The 17,683-nt window shown below is 49.9% G+C and overlaps 1 protein-coding gene across 1 annotated transcript in view; it reads left to right on the forward strand.

The window, feature by feature from the left end:
- SEPTIN12 (septin 12) overlaps nt 1-17,683 on the forward strand; it is an 80,103-nt gene that overhangs the window by 39,317 nt on the left and 23,103 nt on the right. Inside the window, exons 4-5 of the mRNA XM_083414105.1 lie at nt 10,487-10,675; nt 17,009-17,137. Coding sequence (XP_083270231.1) covers nt 10,487-10,675; nt 17,009-17,137 — 318 coding nt within the window. The remainder of the gene's footprint in view (nt 1-10,486; nt 10,676-17,008; nt 17,138-17,683) is intronic.

Here is a 17,683-nt window from a genome sequence, read left to right on the forward strand (position 1 = left end):
CAAAGGCCTGGTGAAAAAGGAATGTTTTTGCCTGGTGCCTAAAGGTGTATAATGAAGGCACCAGGCGAACTTCCCTGGGGAGAGCATTCCACAGACAGGGAGCCACTACAGAGAAGGCCCTGTTCTCGTGTTGCCACCCTCCAGACCTCTTGAGGAGGAGGCACACAAAGGAGGGCTTCAGAAGATGATCTCAGGGTCCAGGTAGGTTCATGTGGAAAGAGGCGGTCCTGAGCTGTTTAAGGCTTTATAGGTCAAAACCAGCACTTTGAATTGGGCCCGGAAACTAATTGGTAGCCAGTGCAGTCGGACCAGGATCGGTGTAATAAGCTCAAACTGTCTTTCTCCAGTGTGGTTTGTCCCTGAAATGTGAATAAGTCTTCTGCTTCCATGGATGGAAGATGGAGAGGGTGTGTGTGTGTGTGAGAGAGAGAGAGAGAGAGAGAGAGAGAGAGAGTCTAGAAATATCTGATTTTTGCAGTGTATCTTACTGTCTAAATGTGAGAATGACATCTCCAACATATTTGTCTTTGACCACACCTACCACTGCCAAGGATGCGGGTGGCGCTGTGTGTTAAACCACAGAGCCTAGGACTTGCCGATCAGAAGGTTGGCAGTTCGAATCCCTGCGATGCAGTGAGCTCCCGTTGCTCGGTCCCTGCTCCTGCCAACCTAGCAGTTTGAAAGCACGTCAAAGTGCAAGTAGATAAATAGGTACCGCTCCGGCGGGCAGGTAAACGGCGTTTCCGTGTGCTGCTCTGGTTCACCAGAAGCAGTTTAGTCATGCTGGCCACATGACCCGGAAGCTGTACGCCGGCTCCCTTGGCCAATAAAGCGAGATGAGCGCCGCAACCCCAGAGTCGGCCACAACTGGACCTAATGGTCAGGGGTCCCTTTACCTTTACCACTGCCAAGTGATGCCCCAAAAGGTTGCCTGTGACAGAACATGATCTTAAAGGCTAAAAAAATACAACTTTCTCCATCCCTGATCTAGCCTAACATTCTGTTCCCAAATGTTGCCAGGCAGCTGCCTCTTGGAAGCCTGAAAGCAAGATGTGTAGGCGACAGTATTGTTATTATTTCATTGCATTTATTTCCTACCTTTCTTCCATCATGGAAGTTATCCCATCCAGGAACGGACCAGACTTAGGCCTACTTAGGCATCTGAAAACTGCAATGCTTTTGCCTGCATTCATACCATTGCCTGGGATCAGCCGCTGCCTCTCTATGCCCAAAGTTTTTATTGTGTACACACCATACATTTAAAGCATGTGCGGGGTAAACTGTAGTTTACCCCTCACAAAACTACAGTTCCCAGTACTCGTAAACCACAGCTCCCGGGATTCTTTGGGGGAAATAAAAAGGTAAAGGTAAAGGTACCCCTGCCCGTATGGGCCAGTCTTGACAGACTCTAGGGTTGTGCGCCCATCTCACTCAAAGAGGCCAAGGGCCAGCGCTGTCCGAAGACACTTCTGGGTCACGTGGCCAGCGTGACATCACTGCTCTGGCGAGCCAGAGCCGCACACGGAAACACCGTTTTACCTTCCCGCTAGTAAGCGGTCCCTATTTATCTACTTGCACCCAGGGGTGCTTTCGAACTGCTAGGTTGGCAGGCACTGGGACCGAGCAGCGGGAGCGCACCCCGCCGCGGGGATTCGAACCGCCGACCTTTCGATCGGCAAGCCCTAGGCACTGAGGCTTTAACCCACAGCACCACCCGCGTCCTTGGGGGAAATAAGATGCTTTAAATGTATTGTGTGTACTAAAGAAGGGGGAGAATATGGCTTCAGTTTGCATTTAAAGGTGAATCTATGAAATCTGCACTTTCTGAAACAATATGAGAACCGAAGCACAGCCATCCTTTGAAATTTGCAGTTCTTTGAATTTCACAGTGCGCAGCCAACCCATCTATTTTAAAAAATGCATACATATGGAGAAACTGTGCATAAAAACACATATATTAATTAAAATGGCACAGAAGGATGCATGGCTTACAGCCATCAGTCAAAAGTGCATATTGGGAGAGAAACCTGCGCTGAAATGCTGATGAACTTCCACAAGGAAACTTTTTTCAAAGTAAGATTTGCAGATTGCTGCAAGAATGAAGACCAGGGGTGGAAATGAGAAAGCGGGAGACCCAAAAAAGGGGCAGATCTTTCCACACCCAGTGCATACACAGCCTTGGCAAAAGTTGCATGAACTTTTTGGTGGATGCAGGCTTTCTTTAGTTTCCCACTAAGTGGCCACAAGCAACCACCACACGTGTCTGGGATTAAGGGGCAAGGCTTTCTGGGCAGAAACCGTAAAAGAACTACTGAGCCTTCTCCTCTCTTTCCTTCTTTCTTTGAGATGACGAAGCTCTGGCAAGCCTCCTCCTCCCCAGGCACCAGCTGTTGTTGGTGTGAGAGGTCCCTTTCCCCCTGGAACTTGCCGTTGTTTGTGGAAAAGCTTCAAGGCACTGACAGCTTGAGGGCTCCCTGCCATCTCTACTTGGCTACGGAGCCGTGCGCTCTGTGTGTGTGTGTCTGCGTGTTTTCATTCTTGCCGAATTATTTTCTTCCCGCTGCGCACAACCGGACTGACTGGATTCGGCCTGGGTCGTCTGCTGCTGTGGAAACCAGCCGTAAGGGCCAAGCGGGTGGTGGGTGAGGAGTTGAACTAGCGCCTGTCCTGCTGGAAGTTGGCGAGAAGGAACCTTGTTGATTCAGACTGTTTGCATCTCCATACAGGGAGGATAAGGAATAATAGCAAGCGACCCTTCAAGGGAAAGTAATGTGTGTTGCAATTGCTCTGGCTGACTGGCAGCAGTCCTGGTTTTTCTGGGACCAGAAAGCCGCCCAGAGTGGCTGGGGAAACTCAGCCAGATGGGCAGGGTATAAATAATAAATTATTATTATTATTATTATTATATAGAATTGTAGAGTCGGAATGGACCCTGAGGACCATCTAATACAGGAAGATGCTTCTATCCCATAGGGGGATCAAACCTGCAACCTTGTCACTATCAACACCATGCTCTAACCAACTGAGCCATGTACCAGTTAGAAATTACAGTCATACCTCGGGTTGAATGTGCTTCAGGTTGAGTGCATTTGGGTTGCGCTCTGTGGCAGCCCAGAAGTAACAGAACATGTTACTTCCGGGTTTCACCACTCGCGCATGTGCAGACGCTCAAAATGACATCACGCGCATGCGCGGAAGCAGCAAAACACGACCTGCGCACGCGCAGACGCACCGCCGTGTCTTACGTGGGCATGTTCTATTCAGGATGCGAACGGGGCTCCAGAACGGATCCCGTTCACATCCCGAGGTACCACTGTAATACCGGTTGCCAGAAATCACAGCAGGGGATGGTACCCTTGTGCTGAGGTTCTGCTGGGATTTGCCAAAGGAAATTACCACTGTGAGAACAGGATGGGCCATTGGCTTGATCCAGTGGGCTCTTGTTATGCCATATGGCCTCATTTTCCCTTTATAGAGATTTTTGTGTGGGTGGGTATTAGTTTGTGCTCACGTTGTCCAGGGTGACCTTTTTCAGGGCTTCAGACAACCCCTTGAGTCTCCAGAAGTGACAAATTACATGTAATGCTAAATGTGTCCTTGGGAAACCTGTCAGTTGAGGACAATGATTAAGAAGATGGTTTATTTGTACGTACCAATGTAGACGTGTACCTCTACCATGCAAGAGGGTGGGGCACCCTGCTCTAATCTAGGTACATATGTCAGTATATAAAGTCGCATCCCTTTTGTGCAGTGGGGTTGTCTGAACACTCTTCTGAAGCAGGCCTCCGGTCCACCTAGAACAGCACTGACTCCTCTGACTGATAGCAAGTCTCCAAAGTCTCTGCTACCGCCAGCTGCTTCAGGGATTGCCAGCCTTTTTAGGCTCATGGGCACATTTTGATTTTTGAGGACGTGCCATGGGCACCCCCCTCTTGTCCCTTTCCTCTGCCCACCCCACAAAGAGAAAGAGGGAGTGTGTCCGCACTTAACTTTTCTAAGAGTTCTTGGTTATAGGTGGATCCAGCAGAATTTATTTGACAGCTCACCCAGACTTCCCTTTGTACCTCATTTCCAAGTACAGTTCTGGCTTTTAAAGCTCTGTGTCTAAGCAGGGTGGGGGTTTTTTTGGGGGGGGGGGTTCCCTGAAAAAAAAATCTGTTTTTTGCTGCGGAATTGTAGCAGTCGGTAATTGAATTTTCTGTGGGTTGCCATTTGCTCCAATTTAGCTGTAAAATGCAAGGAATGCACCAGGACAAAGAAAGAAAGAAAACTGTTTATAGGCAAAGCTTTAAAGCGAAGACATGTGCCTGGAAAGTGTGGAGGAAAAGGATGAGCTGTGAGTCTTTGAAAAGCACATTGAGTGTCACTCTCCCTACTTCCTCCTCCAGCTCTGTGTCCTTTTCAAGGGAGGAGAAGGTGACCCCTCCACTCACCACCTCATGACCAAGGGAGCAGGGAGGGGGGTGTTAGGGAGTGGCCTGTGGGGCACCTCTGATCCTTTGAATCATCGGATCCTTCAAACAGGAGACGCCGTGGATTGAAACAGGGACCTTCTCCTTTCGCTCTGCCCTCCCAGCTCTTAACCACCCATCCAGTGTTGCTCAATATGTTTGAGTTGTAACTATTCTGTTGCAAGATTAAACTCGGTTATTTGTTTTTTTTCTTAAGGGAAATGGTTATGCTGAGTTTTCTTAAGACACACCCTGCTTGAGACATGCAAGGCAGACTCTGTTTGCAGAGTAAGGGGGTGGGAGGGAATTTCAGCATTGTCTATTGGAGAGGGGAAAGCGTGATCTTTAGCGAGAGAATGTGAGGATGTCAGAAGAAGTTGTGCTGAATGCAAGAAGAGCCCTGCTGGATGGATCAGGCCAAAAGCCCATCTATTCCAGCATCCTCTTCTCCCAGAGGCCTTTGGGAAACTCAAAAGCAGGACATAAGTGCAACAGTGCTCTGTCTGCTTGTGGTTCTCAGGAACTGGAATTCAGAAGCTTAATTCGTCTGTGATACTATGTGCCAGGGCAGATGAGTGTGTGTTTGTTGAGCAGGGAGAGTTAGCTGGACGGAGGGGGCCCTACACCTGCTGTGAATGCAAGTGCATAATCAGGGTTGTTGTGCAAATGGAAAGCCTCCGATTGGCCAAGAATGCTCATCTGCATTACAAATGCCTCTCTTCCGCTTTGTCTTTTCCACGTGAACAGCAGCTGCAAGGTCACGTACCCAATGAGCACGCATGTATGGCAGTGGGGGCTCAGACCGCTTCGCGGCCAAACTACGTATCATCTTTGCAGTGCAAGCTGCTTCTGCTTCTCTCCCCCCCCCCCCCGCCCCATAAATTTCTAAGCGAGGGGAACCTGGTTCAGATCAGGACCCTAGAATGGTGATATAAACGGCGGGGTTCCTAAAGGGGCAGAGTTCAGTACTACTTAGAGTCATAGAGTTGGAAGGGACCCTGAGGATCTTCTCGTCCAACCCACTGCAATGCAGGAATATGCAGCTGTCCCATACCAGAATTGAACCTGCAACCTGAGCATTATCAGCACCATGCTCTAACCAACTGAGCTATCCAGTCTTCAATGCATGTGTTGTGAGAGATTGATGATTGGCACTCACAACAGATTTTTACTTCCATTGAAAGCAGCTAAAGGAGCGGGGAGGGGTGGGATCAGTGCCATTTGCTGGGGGAGAGGACCTAACTCCTTCCCCCAGTGCTGTTTTTTTCCAACTTTGAATCATCCCCCCTGAAGAAGCTATAGAAAGGGCCAAAAGACAGGTACAATATTAATAGCAGCTGTATTCAAATCAGGGAGTTAGCACAGAGGGGAAAGGGTTAAACCAGTCTTTCTCAACCTGTGGGTCCCCAGATGTTGTTGGACTACAACTCCCATCACCCCTAGCTAGCAAGGCCAGAGCTCAGGGATGATGGGAGTTGTAGTCCAACAACATCTGGGGACCCACAGGTTGAGAACCACTGGACCGTTAAACCCACCCTACTCCAGCCTCACAGCCCTGTTTTAAATGGGTTTCTCCCCAGCTGCCTCTGGTGACAGTCTAGTGACAAATTTGCGACATCCCTGGAAGTTTGGCCCAAACATTGCTGTGCTTTAATTGCTGAGAAATGCTGTGCAGATTTCAGGGCGAAGCGGCGTGTTCCTTTCTTCAGTTCCTCCTTCCCCTCACACCCATCCTGTGAGCTCTGCTGAGAAATGCCATCTCACGCTCCGCACAATCTCAGGGCCTGGGCTAGGGGCAGGGAAGCCTTTTCAGTCAGAGGGCCATGTTCCCTTTCCAGCAACCTTCTGAGGGCCATGTGCTGGTGGCAGTGGATGTGGCCAGAGGCAAAAGGAGCCAGAGTCACAAATGCGAATTCTGCCTTTTGTACAGCAGGCTGGTTTCTACACATACTCTCACCTCCCTCGCATCCTTCAACTGTCCCGGTAAAAATGGGACGCCCCATTTTTCCTTGCGAGGGCACGGCAGCCGTTTGAGGCACTGTGATCTCACGTGATTTCCCCCTGGGGAAAAAAACACCTTTTTTGAGGCAAAATCGCGGGGCAGAATTGCACAAAATGGTGGCACCCAAAATGTCTTGCCGTGCTCTCACAAGAAAAAACAGGAAGATGGTGTCCTGGTTTTTCCCTTTGACGTGTTGGAGGGGATGGTTGCTCCCTCCCTATTCTCCATCCTGGCAAATTCAGGGACACATTTTCAGGCAAACGTAAACACCCAACGAGGGCATGAAGTAAGACCGGCAAAGGGTGCAGCCTGGGGGAAAGGGGTATGGGAAGAGTCCCAAGGGCCAGAGAGAGGGTCACCAAGGGCCGTATTATGCCCCTGGGCCAGTGCCCCCCCCCCCATTTCCCATATATCTATGTGTAGCTTTATATTTGCAGCTGGAGTTGTGTCTTCCCCATAAAGGGTACAGGAACTTCTAGCGCAGTGGTTGTCAACCTGTGGGTCCCCAGATGTTGTTGGACTACAACTCCCATCATCCCTGAGCTGTGGCCTTGCTAGCTAGGGGTGATGGGAGTTGTAGTTCAACAACATCTGGGGACCCACAGATTGAGAAAGGCTGTGCAGGTCTGCTTGTCTGGAGAGCGCTCTCTCTCTCTCTCATCCTGGAGGGGTGGGGGAGAAAATCTCCGCTTGCTCTGCAAGATGCTGCCTCGGCAGAGCTCCCAAACCCCTTGGCTTACTGCCAGCCCCCTGCACAGCCCTGTGGAGATCCCCCCCCCCTGCCCCCCACCACTGACACCTCCTGGCTACATATTCCAATCTGTTTGCTGAGCTTCTCTTCCGAGCCCCGGGGTCTGCCGTTGCCAGGGAAGTTGCAGAGCTGTGTGTATTCCTCCACTTCCCCTTTTAGGTCTCTTTCCCAATGAGCATGCTGCAGGGGAAGGGCCCTAGCTCAGTGGGAGAGCACCGGCCTTGCATACGGAAGGTCCCAGGTTCAATCCCCGGAGTCTCCTGGTAGGACTGGGAGAGTCCTGCCTGTAACCCTGGATTGCTGCTGCCGGCTTGTGTAGGTAGTATACTAAGGCTAGATGGACCAGGGATTTGACTCTGCAGAGGGAAGGGCTGTATGGGAGAGAATCTGCTTTGCGTGCAAAGGTCTTAATCCCCGGCGTCGCCAGATAGGACCCCTTTCTGAAATCCTGGGGTAGGAGCACAGCCTGTCAGGGCAGGCCATTGGTCTCCAGCTGTTGGAGTCAGAATCCGCTACTGGGTCGCAAAAGCAGCACTACCGCTGTGCAACGATATGGTAAGCAATTAAGAATTGGCTCGCCATATGCACGTTTGGGGCTAAAAGTGGGCCTGAAAAGGTTGGAGGGTGGCTAGCATAACCAACATTGAGCTAGTTGTAGCAAAGGTCTGACTCAGTAGAGTGAAGATGTCATCACTGCATGGTAGAGCATTTTCTGAAGGTCCCAGTTTCGATCCCTAGGGGCTCCTGGCAGGGCTGGAAGAGATCCCTGCCTTTAACTTTGGAGAGCAACACTGAGCTAGATAGACAATACTGAGCTAGATAGACTTGATCTGACTCAGTATACGGCAGCTTCCTTTGTTGCTAGAGAGAAGCAGAGTGGTAGTGTTTTTATTTTGCATGCAGTGGCCCCAGGTTCCATCTGCGGCAGGCATAGGCAAACTCGGCCCTCCAGATGTTTTGGGACTACAACTCCCATCATCCCTAGCTAACAAGACCAGTGGTCAGGGGTGATGGGAATTGTAGTCCCAAAACATCAGGAGGGCTGAGTTTGCCTATGCCTGGTCTACAGCATCTCCCAGTAGTCCTAGAGAGTTTCTGCCAGTCAGTGTAGACAGCACTAAGCTAGATGTTCAGTCAGTAGAGCATGAGACTCTGAATCTTAGGGTTGTGGGTTCGAGCCCCACGTTGAGCAAAAGGTTCCTGCATTGCTGGAAGATGACTCCTTTGGTCCTTTCCAACTCCAGAACATTGCGATGGTGTGTCCTTGGCTGCGGTTGAGGCCCTGCTGCAGTGCAGTTGTCAGATGCTCTCAAGGCCTTTCCCCCTCACCCCATGGCTAGGGGGCAAATAGAGATCCCTACCTTGCAAAGTTCCCCTGGTAGTTTTGGAGGTTCTCTGGAAGTGAGATAAAAGAAGCAGGGGGACTGCATCCAATTCTAGGCCTACTCAGAGTAAACACATTTAAATCAGTGGAACTGAAACACAATCTGCTCTCTCTCCTCGGGTCTCATGCAAACATGAGTATAGGAGGTGGTGGGGAAAGAACATAAGAAGACCCTGTTGGATCTTCAGGCCAATGGCTCACCTAGTCCAGCATCCTGTTCTCACAGAAGCCACCCAGAGGCCTGTGGGGAACTCTAAAGCAGGACCTGAGCTCAGGAGCCCTCTCCCTTCCTGTGATTTCCAGCAACTGGTATTAAGAAGAATTTTTGCCTCTGTCCATGGAGCAGAGGCTGGTAGCTCTTGGTAGCTTTCTCCTCTCTGAATTTGTGCAATCCTCTTTTAAAGCCATCCAAGTTGGTGGCCATCAATACATGCTCTGTGAAGGACTTTCTTTCATCAGTCCTGAATCTTCTAACATGTAGCTTCATTGGACGTCCACAAGCGTTACAAGAGAGTGAGAAAAACTTTACCCATTCCTTCGTGCCATTTTATATGCCTCTGTCATGTCCCCTCTTACTAGCCTTTTCTCTCAACTAAAATGTCCCAAATGCTGCAAACAGACCTTGTAGGGGGAAGAGAATATAAAGAAGAGCCCTGCTGGCTACAGACCAAAGTCCAGCGCCCCTGATTCCTGTGCTTGCCAACCTGATGCCTTTGGGAAGTGCATGAAAAGGGCAAGAAGGCCTTCTCCAGCTGTTGCTCCCCACTAGCAGATATTCAGAGATAGGTAAAGGGACCCCTGACCAATAGGTCCAGTCGTGGCCAACTCTGGGGTTGCGGTGCTCATCTCGCTTTATTGGCCGAGGGAGCCAGCATACAGCTTCCAGGTCATGTGGCCAGCATGACTAAGCCGCTTCTGGCGAACCAGAGCAGCGCACGGAAACGCCGTTTACCTTCCCACCGGAGCGGTACCTATGTATCTACTTGCACTTTGATGTGCTTTCAAACTGCTAGGTTGGCAGGAGCAGGGACCGAGCAACGGGAGCTCACCCCATTGCGGGGATTCGAACCGCCAACCTTCTGATCAGCAAGTCCTAGGCTCTGTGGTTTAACCCACAGTGCCACCCGCATCCCTCATTCAGAGATATTCAGAGATAGACTACCCCAAACACGGAGGTTCCCTGTTGCCATTGTGTCCAGCAGCCATCAGCATGTAGCCTCAACCTCCTCCTCCGTGAATTTGAATCCCTTTGAACAGCATTTCAGCTGGCGGCCATCACCTCGTATTGTGGCCTTGAGTTCCGTAGGTGAACATAGGAAGAGTAGGCAGCCCAGGCTCAGCATTGGGCTCCCTGTCTCCTTGAAAGCTGCACCCCTGCTTCTTTTAGGACAATAGTTCCCAAAAAACCTCACACATATGCGCGCACACATACGGACCACGAGAAAATTGCAGGCGGTCTTGTCGGGCCTCTTTATTATTTGCCTGCAATGTGCTGTGCGATGTTTAATTGTATAATTGTATCCATGTTGCTTCTTTTCTTTCTTGCATTGTATTCCAATTTGCGCTGTAGTGCAATAAAATACAATATAGGAAACAAAAGAAAGCATTTGGAATACAGATAGAAATAAATATGAATACTTGCTGTTGACACGCCATGGACTGCCTGAATGAAGCTCACAGACCTCTGGTGGCTCACAGACCCCTCTGTTTTGAGGGACTGAGAGAAATAAAGCACTTTGGTCAGTTAAACTGACTTTCTGTTCTGTGCACAATACTCATTCTCAGAAGTACAGCAGGGCAACCGGATCGAGAAGAAGGGGAAGAGTAAGTCGCGTGGAGGAACTTCTGTCCCACCTGGAGTATCTGGTTCAGGTTTCCCTTCTCTCTTCCGCTTTCAGAGAGTAGCCCTGAGCCTCAGCGGAGGAGCATGGAGGAGCAGCCGGCAAGAGAGCAGCTATCCCGGGATGGCCCTTCCGTTAGCACAGGAGACCAGAAGCTCTTTGGCTATGTGGGGATCGAGGCCGTGATGGACCAGATGCGGATCAAGACCATGAAGACTGGCTTCGAATTCAACATCATGGTTGTAGGTGAGTAGCAGGTGCTGTGAGCCACCCTCAGGCTTCGTCAGATGGGAAGGCCTGGCGTCGGGGTGATACAGGGCTTAATTCCTAAGATATATGCCAGAGCTTCTTTCTCCTTAGAAGAGCCTCCCTGTATTCTGGAAGTCTTTAAAAACACACAGAGAGAGGGGGGGGGTGCATATTTAGAAATAATTATCACCCTTTAAATAGAAATGCAATGCATTTCATCTTAGGAGGAAAGACTGTGATCAGGGAACCTTTGCAGTTGCTAAGTCTGTGGTCCAGATGCTGTGGATAAGTGACTTGTGGTGTAGTGGTTAAGAGCGGTGGACTCATAATCTGGTGAACAGGGTTCGCTTCCCCGCTCCTCCACATGCAGCTGCTGGGTGACCTTGGGCTAGTCACACTTCTCTGACATCTCTCAGCCCCACTCACCTCACAGAGTGTTTGTTGTGGGGGAGGAAGGGAAAGAAGAATGTTAGCCGCTTTGAGACTCCTTCGGGTAGTGATAAAGCGGGATATCAAATCCAAACTCATTTTCTTCTTCTTCTTCGAGTGCCTGATCTTTAAGGCAGACTTGGACCAGGCAGCATTTCAGGAGGCCTTCAAATAGAGGGCTGTGCTCCATAACACAGGACCCACAGCCAACCCTCTCTTGAAGCCAGGATGAAGGCTGTGTTGTGAACTTCCTCCCCTGGAAGGCTTTTAGAGCATCACAGGTGTCGAGAGCTCAGGAGGCTGAGTTTCCTCGTAGTTTCCCCTCAGCAGGGGAGAGCGTGGGCAAGGAAATGGAGGCACCGTCTTTCTCCTCTGCCCACGTCATGGTCACCGTCTCCAGGCCTCCCCAGCAAATCTGTTGACACGGCAGAATTTGGCATCCCTGGAGATGCAACTGGGCAAAGGGCAGGCCGAGTGCCTGCAGCTGTAAAGCTGAGCTCATGTGTGAAAGGATGAATAAAGAAGAGACCAGCATTTGGGAGAAAGCCAAAGGGAGGATAAAAAGGGGGAGGGGGCTTTGTCTGGGAATAGGGAGCAGAAGAAAATTGATTCAGCTCGCATTTCAAGGTGAACCCACCTAATTTGCACGTTCCAGAAAAGGTATGTGAACCAGAACACAACCCTCCTTAAAAATGTGCACTTCTCTGAGTCTTAAAATGCACAATAATTTTTTTGTTGGCATCCATCTATCTCGAAAGACAATGGAGCGTGCCTCTGGGGGTGAAGTCGAACTTTGCATTTACAGCACCAAAGTGACTTCCCTGGCACACAAGCCTGGGCAGCATGCATGGAGGTCCTGGGCTCCCTTTTGGCCTTGCTGATGTTGTCCAAAGGAAAGCAGAGCAATACCTTTGGCAGGTATTTGTGTAGGGATTACTCCTGGGCCTTTTCTTCTCCCCAAGATGTCCTGCAAGGTTGAGCCCCATCGGCTACCCTCACCTAGTTTGGCCAGCCAGTCAAAGCTGTCTCCCAGGGTGTGGCCTCTGTCACATGCTGACAGCTTCAAGTGAGAGCTAAGTCCTGGGTGGGGTGACCAAAGGTGAACAAATTACCCCAGGAGGAGCATGACGTGTCACCCACCAGAGGTACTACCCCTCCCCTAACACCCCATACACCCCATGGCCCAGTATAAATCTATCACTATTATTGCGTAAGTGGCTTGTTGCAGAAAACACTCACTAAAAATGGATGGAGGGCAGAATCTGGAGAGGACATAGTCCGGTTCCCTTTCATAGAAGCTGCTAGTCCCTTTCATTGTGCTACCCCAGAGGCCATGAGTCGCTACCCTCAAATATGGAAGCTTTGAACTACCTTTAGTGTTGCAGCTGGCGTTCTGCAGCGTCCTTTGGGTTAGTGGGGAGGGGGAGACGCTCTGAGGCTTTTTGTGTATTTTTTTTCCCTGGGACTCCTCGCCTGCCGTGCAAACCCTCTAACTCTTTCCTAGCAACCTCGTGCCCTTTCCCACCATCCAGCCTCCTGGAATTTCTTCTCCTTGGCCTCCATGCAGACAAAGGCTTTGTCCAGAGTGCTCCTCCAAAGACACACACACACACACACACCCTCCACCACAACCCTGCGATGCGCTCAGCAATAAATATTTCCAGATCAAAAGCCAGAAGCCAGTACAGAGATGCCAAAAAAGCAAATCCCAAATAAGAATAATGATTTTGTTTGGGGCCTGAAACATCCTCGAGGGAAGAAAGTCGGGAGGATTATGGGGATAAGATATTTTTTTAAAAAAGAAGAAGAAGAAGACGTGCTGAGCAAATGCTGCAGCACGCAAGATGTCAGATAAATCCCCATCATGGATTTCCCTGTCCAGGAGGAACTGATAGAACAGGTGCAAGGAGACAGACGCTTTCGAGAGATTTTTTTTTTTCCAGGAGGAAGGACTTCAGCTACAAGACAAATGGGTTTGGCTCTTGGCTGTCTTGCTAAATAGATGGGCCTGAGATGCCAGGGGCTGTAGGCCCTAGTGGATAAGAGGGGGTTGGCTAGGAAGAATATATGCCTCGCTCATGAGTTAGGACAGGTGTGCATCATCTCTTTGATCCCACAGAGGATGAGGAAAGGACACACATTCACCACTGAAACATCCCCTTGGCTGTGGGCATCTGCCCCATGAATCAGCGCAGAAAAATGGCAGATTCCAACTTTCAAAGAATTTCAACTTTTTTAAACGTGCACACATTCTTAGGGTTGCAAAAGGAGACATGGACCTGTGCAGGGAACACCTAGCAAAACCCCAGAAAGCCAGAAAGGGGTTAAAGAGGATTTCCATCATGGCTCCCTGATCTCCTCCCTGACCAACCCCACCGAAACAGGGGAACAGGCAAGGCAGGCAAGGCCAGCCCAAGACATTTTGCTGCCTAAAGGACCTTATAGTCATTTCACTGGGCCACCCTCTTTCCCAGGACTGGCCCTAACGTTAGGCAGAGAGAGGAAGGAAGGAAGGAAGGAAGGAAGGAAGGAAGGAAGGAAGGAAGTTTTGCCGCACTGCCTAATAAACACACCTGTTCATTTAAAAGTTCTCCCAAGAAGGGTAAAGTATCTAAGAGCCAGACCAACCATTCCATCTGTGGGAGAAATGTAGATGAGAAACAACCATGTCCAAAATAAATAAATAAAGATCCACACAATTTGCAGCAAGGCACAACAAGAAAAGAGCTCTGGCAACACCACCTCTGGATCTTATCCAGCAACTCTCCAGATGACCTGTTTAGTGAGCATCCATCCTGATTTGCTTCCACAAAACATACACCCGGGTTAGTCTATATCCAGTCTTCATGGCGCATTCCTTCTGATTTATTTACAGGGTGGTTACATGCCAACGAGCATTCATCTTGAATTCACCCTGATTTGCTTGGGTAGCGACAATGCATCTTCTTCTTAATTGTTTGTTCATCCCACAATTTTCATTCCTTTTCACCATCACTTTCCTAACTGCAAAAAGCCTGTTGTCAAGTGGGTTTGTTGCACCAGCACATTAGTCCACTTTAGTTTCAGAAACCTAAATTTCCAGGATGTGCTTGAATCCCTCCTACAAAATACTGAAGGGTTGAAGTTGCTGCCTATCGGCTGATCAGCAATAACTTCCCACCTGCTTTCTGCGGGGGTTGGCTGTGCTATTGGGTTCCCCTAGGCAAGCTCCACAGTACATACAGCCAGTCCCCACAGGTGTACTCTCAGTGCCAGTCAGCTTATGGGTAGTGACAGCCTCATATACTCAGAGTCGAGAGTGGATTTCATGCTCTTTATTCAGCTCATAGTGGTGAGGAGGAATGAATGTTTCCCCAAAGTATCTGCTTTATATACATTATTTACACGTGAGGGCTGCACGTGATTGGCTAATTCCGGAATTCTCCTGTAGGCCAATCAGGTTGTGGATTCACTTCCATCTGGAGCTGGATTGGGTGGCTCCTGCAGACCAATCATACTGCTGCATTGTTCTAGGACCAATCAGACTGCTGCATTCTGAATCCTATTGTTCTAGGACCAGTCAGACTGCTGCATTTTGTATCTTATTCAACAGTACATAACACTTGCCAATGGACAGTCAGTAGCACACCTTGAGGCAGCTCTTGGGCGCGGGTTTGGGGGGTGACTTCCTGGGCCAAACTGGGACCCATGCTCGGCCGAATTAGACTGAATGGCTAAAGTTCCCCACCTCTGAACTACTCTTGCTGGCAGTGACTCTTCAGGGTTTCAGACAAGAGTCTCTCCCAGTCTTAATGTGGAGATGCTGGGAACTGAGAGATGCTCTGCCACAGTTCTTCCCCATCATAACTAAAAGAGGGAGCCTCTTCCTTCACCCCCTCTCTGTCCTGATCTTGTCCTTGCCCCATCAGTAGGGCATCACGGCTGGACGTCTGCCCAAGCGCCCTTCCTGCCATGCCAAAGCAATCCAGCCACGATGGGCAATTGGAATAGAGGACCAGGAAAGCAAAAAGCTGTTCCAGCTGTGACTCCTCCGACCCTTTCTGGAGGCTGCACATCTGGTTTCAATCAATCCTGGGAAACATTTTTTTTCCGTGCGGAGAAGCTTGACATTTTTGAACTTAAAAGGGGTGTGTTTGTGCTTGTGGAGGGGGCAGCATGGGGGTGCAGATTGGAGCTGCCTGTGACAGGGAGAGGAAAGCCCTATCAAGCCAGATAAGCCCTCTCCAGGGAGAGCTTGAAGTAAACAAGAGACAAGGAGAGGCCCAGTCAACATTTGGGTTTTTAAAAGAAGTGAGAGAGACAAAACCAGCAACGCCGTTGTGTTTCATGCATAGTTGATAAAGATGGCTCTCAAACATTTGTAGTAACATTTTAGCATCTTAGGTGTGAACAGCTGAGGTTGGTTGCAGAGTATGCAAGCTTCTGGGTTCCACTGCATCCATCATCAGGCAAACTAATGGGAGATTCTCCTCCCTTTCCCTTCCACTTGATGAAAGATGTTTTGACATCATTCCAGAGCTTCCTTCCTCCTACACAGATATGTGCAATGGAATAACAGAATGATGATGGTGGTGGTGATAAGACATGATGATAAAACCAGCACATTTCAAAGGCAAGGAGCCACGGGGATGAACAGAAAACTGTAAACTATGGGGCACAGTCTCAGCCAGCCAGGTCCCCCAAAAGCAGCTGTGGAGAAATGAGGGATTTGGATCAGGGTCACAGAATGAGGCAGAAGACCCAGCTTTTTGCCGCTGTTAATTTCCTTCAACTTTTGAAGTCGGGGCCATGGCGGAAATCAAGGGTCAAGACTGTTAAGTTGAGGGTAGACATAGCAGACGACACAGCGATTCTTCCAAAGCAGCTCTTTATTTGTAAGCTGGAACAGAACTGACTGAGGAGCTCAGTCAGCCTGCTTATATAGAGCTCCAGAACAATGTAACTGTTGCCATTTTCTATCCAATCACTGAACGTCACTTTCGATCCTTCATTTGCATACAAACTATCCAATCACTGAACGTCACTTTCGATCCTTCATTTGCATAACTATCTACAGTATCCCCCTGCTGGCCCAGGGTGAGAACTTCAGTACATAACAAAGACATATCAGGGTTTTGGTATGTATTTGAAGGTGTCATCAGGGGGGCAGACAAGATGCCCATTAGACTAGTGTCCCTGAAGTTGTGGCACTCCAGATGCTGGACTCCATCTGATTAGCCCCAGCCAGCATGACCAATGGCAAGGGATTATGGGAGTTGTAGTCCAACAACATCTGGAGGGCAGCAGGTTGGCCAAAGTACTCCAAGTTGCCTTAGGACTGCAGCGGGTTTTTCCTGGTACCCAGGTTCTTCTCATGGGTCTTCCTCCAAGGAGGTCTCCCTGGGGTCCTGGCCGGATGGGATTGTGCCCCATAGCTTACAGTTTTCTGTTCATCCCTGTGGCTCCTTGCCCTTGAAATGTGCCAGTTGAGACTTGTAGGGCAGACGGCAGGGAGATCAACACTAGGTGGAGCCAGAGCCCAAGACAAGCAAGGCCACACCCACGCCAAACATTTAAAGCCCTATGATGCCATTTTAAGCAGCCGGGGCCTCCCCCAAAGAATTATGGGAGCTGTAGTTTGTTAAGGGAGCTGAGAGTTTTAAGGAGACTCCTCTGTTCCTCTCAGAGAGCTACAATTTCCAGAGTTTCTGGGGGATTGTCGCTCTGGGAGGCGAATAAGGGTCTCTGATTTCACTGAAATTGGTCTCTTAGCCATCTCTGCTCTAATCCCGCCTCCCTGGAGCAATGAAGAACATGCTTGTTCCATCTTCTCCCGTGCAAGAGCCCTTCTGAGATCTGAAGGCTGCCAATGTATTAGGTTTGGTTTCACGGCTTTCTCTTCCTCTCCCCTTTTACCCGCAGGTCAAAGTGGCCTCGGCAAGTCCACCATGGTGAACACGCTCTTCAAATCCAAGGTCAGCCGGAAACCGACAGGCTCCGGTTACGAGGAATGCATTCCCAAGACCTTGCAGCTGCTCTCCGTCACTCGCGGTGAGGACCCTGGCGGAATTATTATCGTTATTACATTTATATCGCACCTCCCTTCCAAGGAACTCAAGCCAGCATCCATGAATCTCCCCCTTCCCATTTTATCTTCCTAACGACCCTGTGACGCAGGCTGAGAGTGTGTGACTGGCTCAAGATCACACAGTGAGCTTCATGGCTGAGTGTGGATTTGAACCCTGGTCTCCCAGTTCCTATAGGGACGTGGGTGGCGCTGTGGGTTAAAGCCTCAGCGCCTAGGGCTTGCCGATCGAAAGGTCAGCGGTTCGAATCCCCGCGGCGGGGTGCGCTCCCGTCGCTCGGTCCCAGCGCCTGCCAACCTAGCAGTTCGAAAGCACTCTCGGGTGCAAGTAGATAAATAGGGACCGCTTACTAGCGGGAAGGTAAACGGCGTTTCCGTGTGCGGCTCTGGCTCGCCAGAGCAGTGATGTCACGCTGGCCACATGACCCGGAAGTGTCTGCGGACAGCGCTGGCCCCCGGCCTCTTGAGTGAGATGGGCGCACAACCCTAGAGTCTGTCAAGACTGGCCCGTA

Source organism: Podarcis tiliguerta (assembly GCF_965153285.1).
Source record: "Podarcis tiliguerta genome assembly, chromosome: 14".
NCBI classification, from domain to species: domain Eukaryota; kingdom Metazoa; phylum Chordata; class Lepidosauria; order Squamata; family Lacertidae; genus Podarcis; species Podarcis tiliguerta.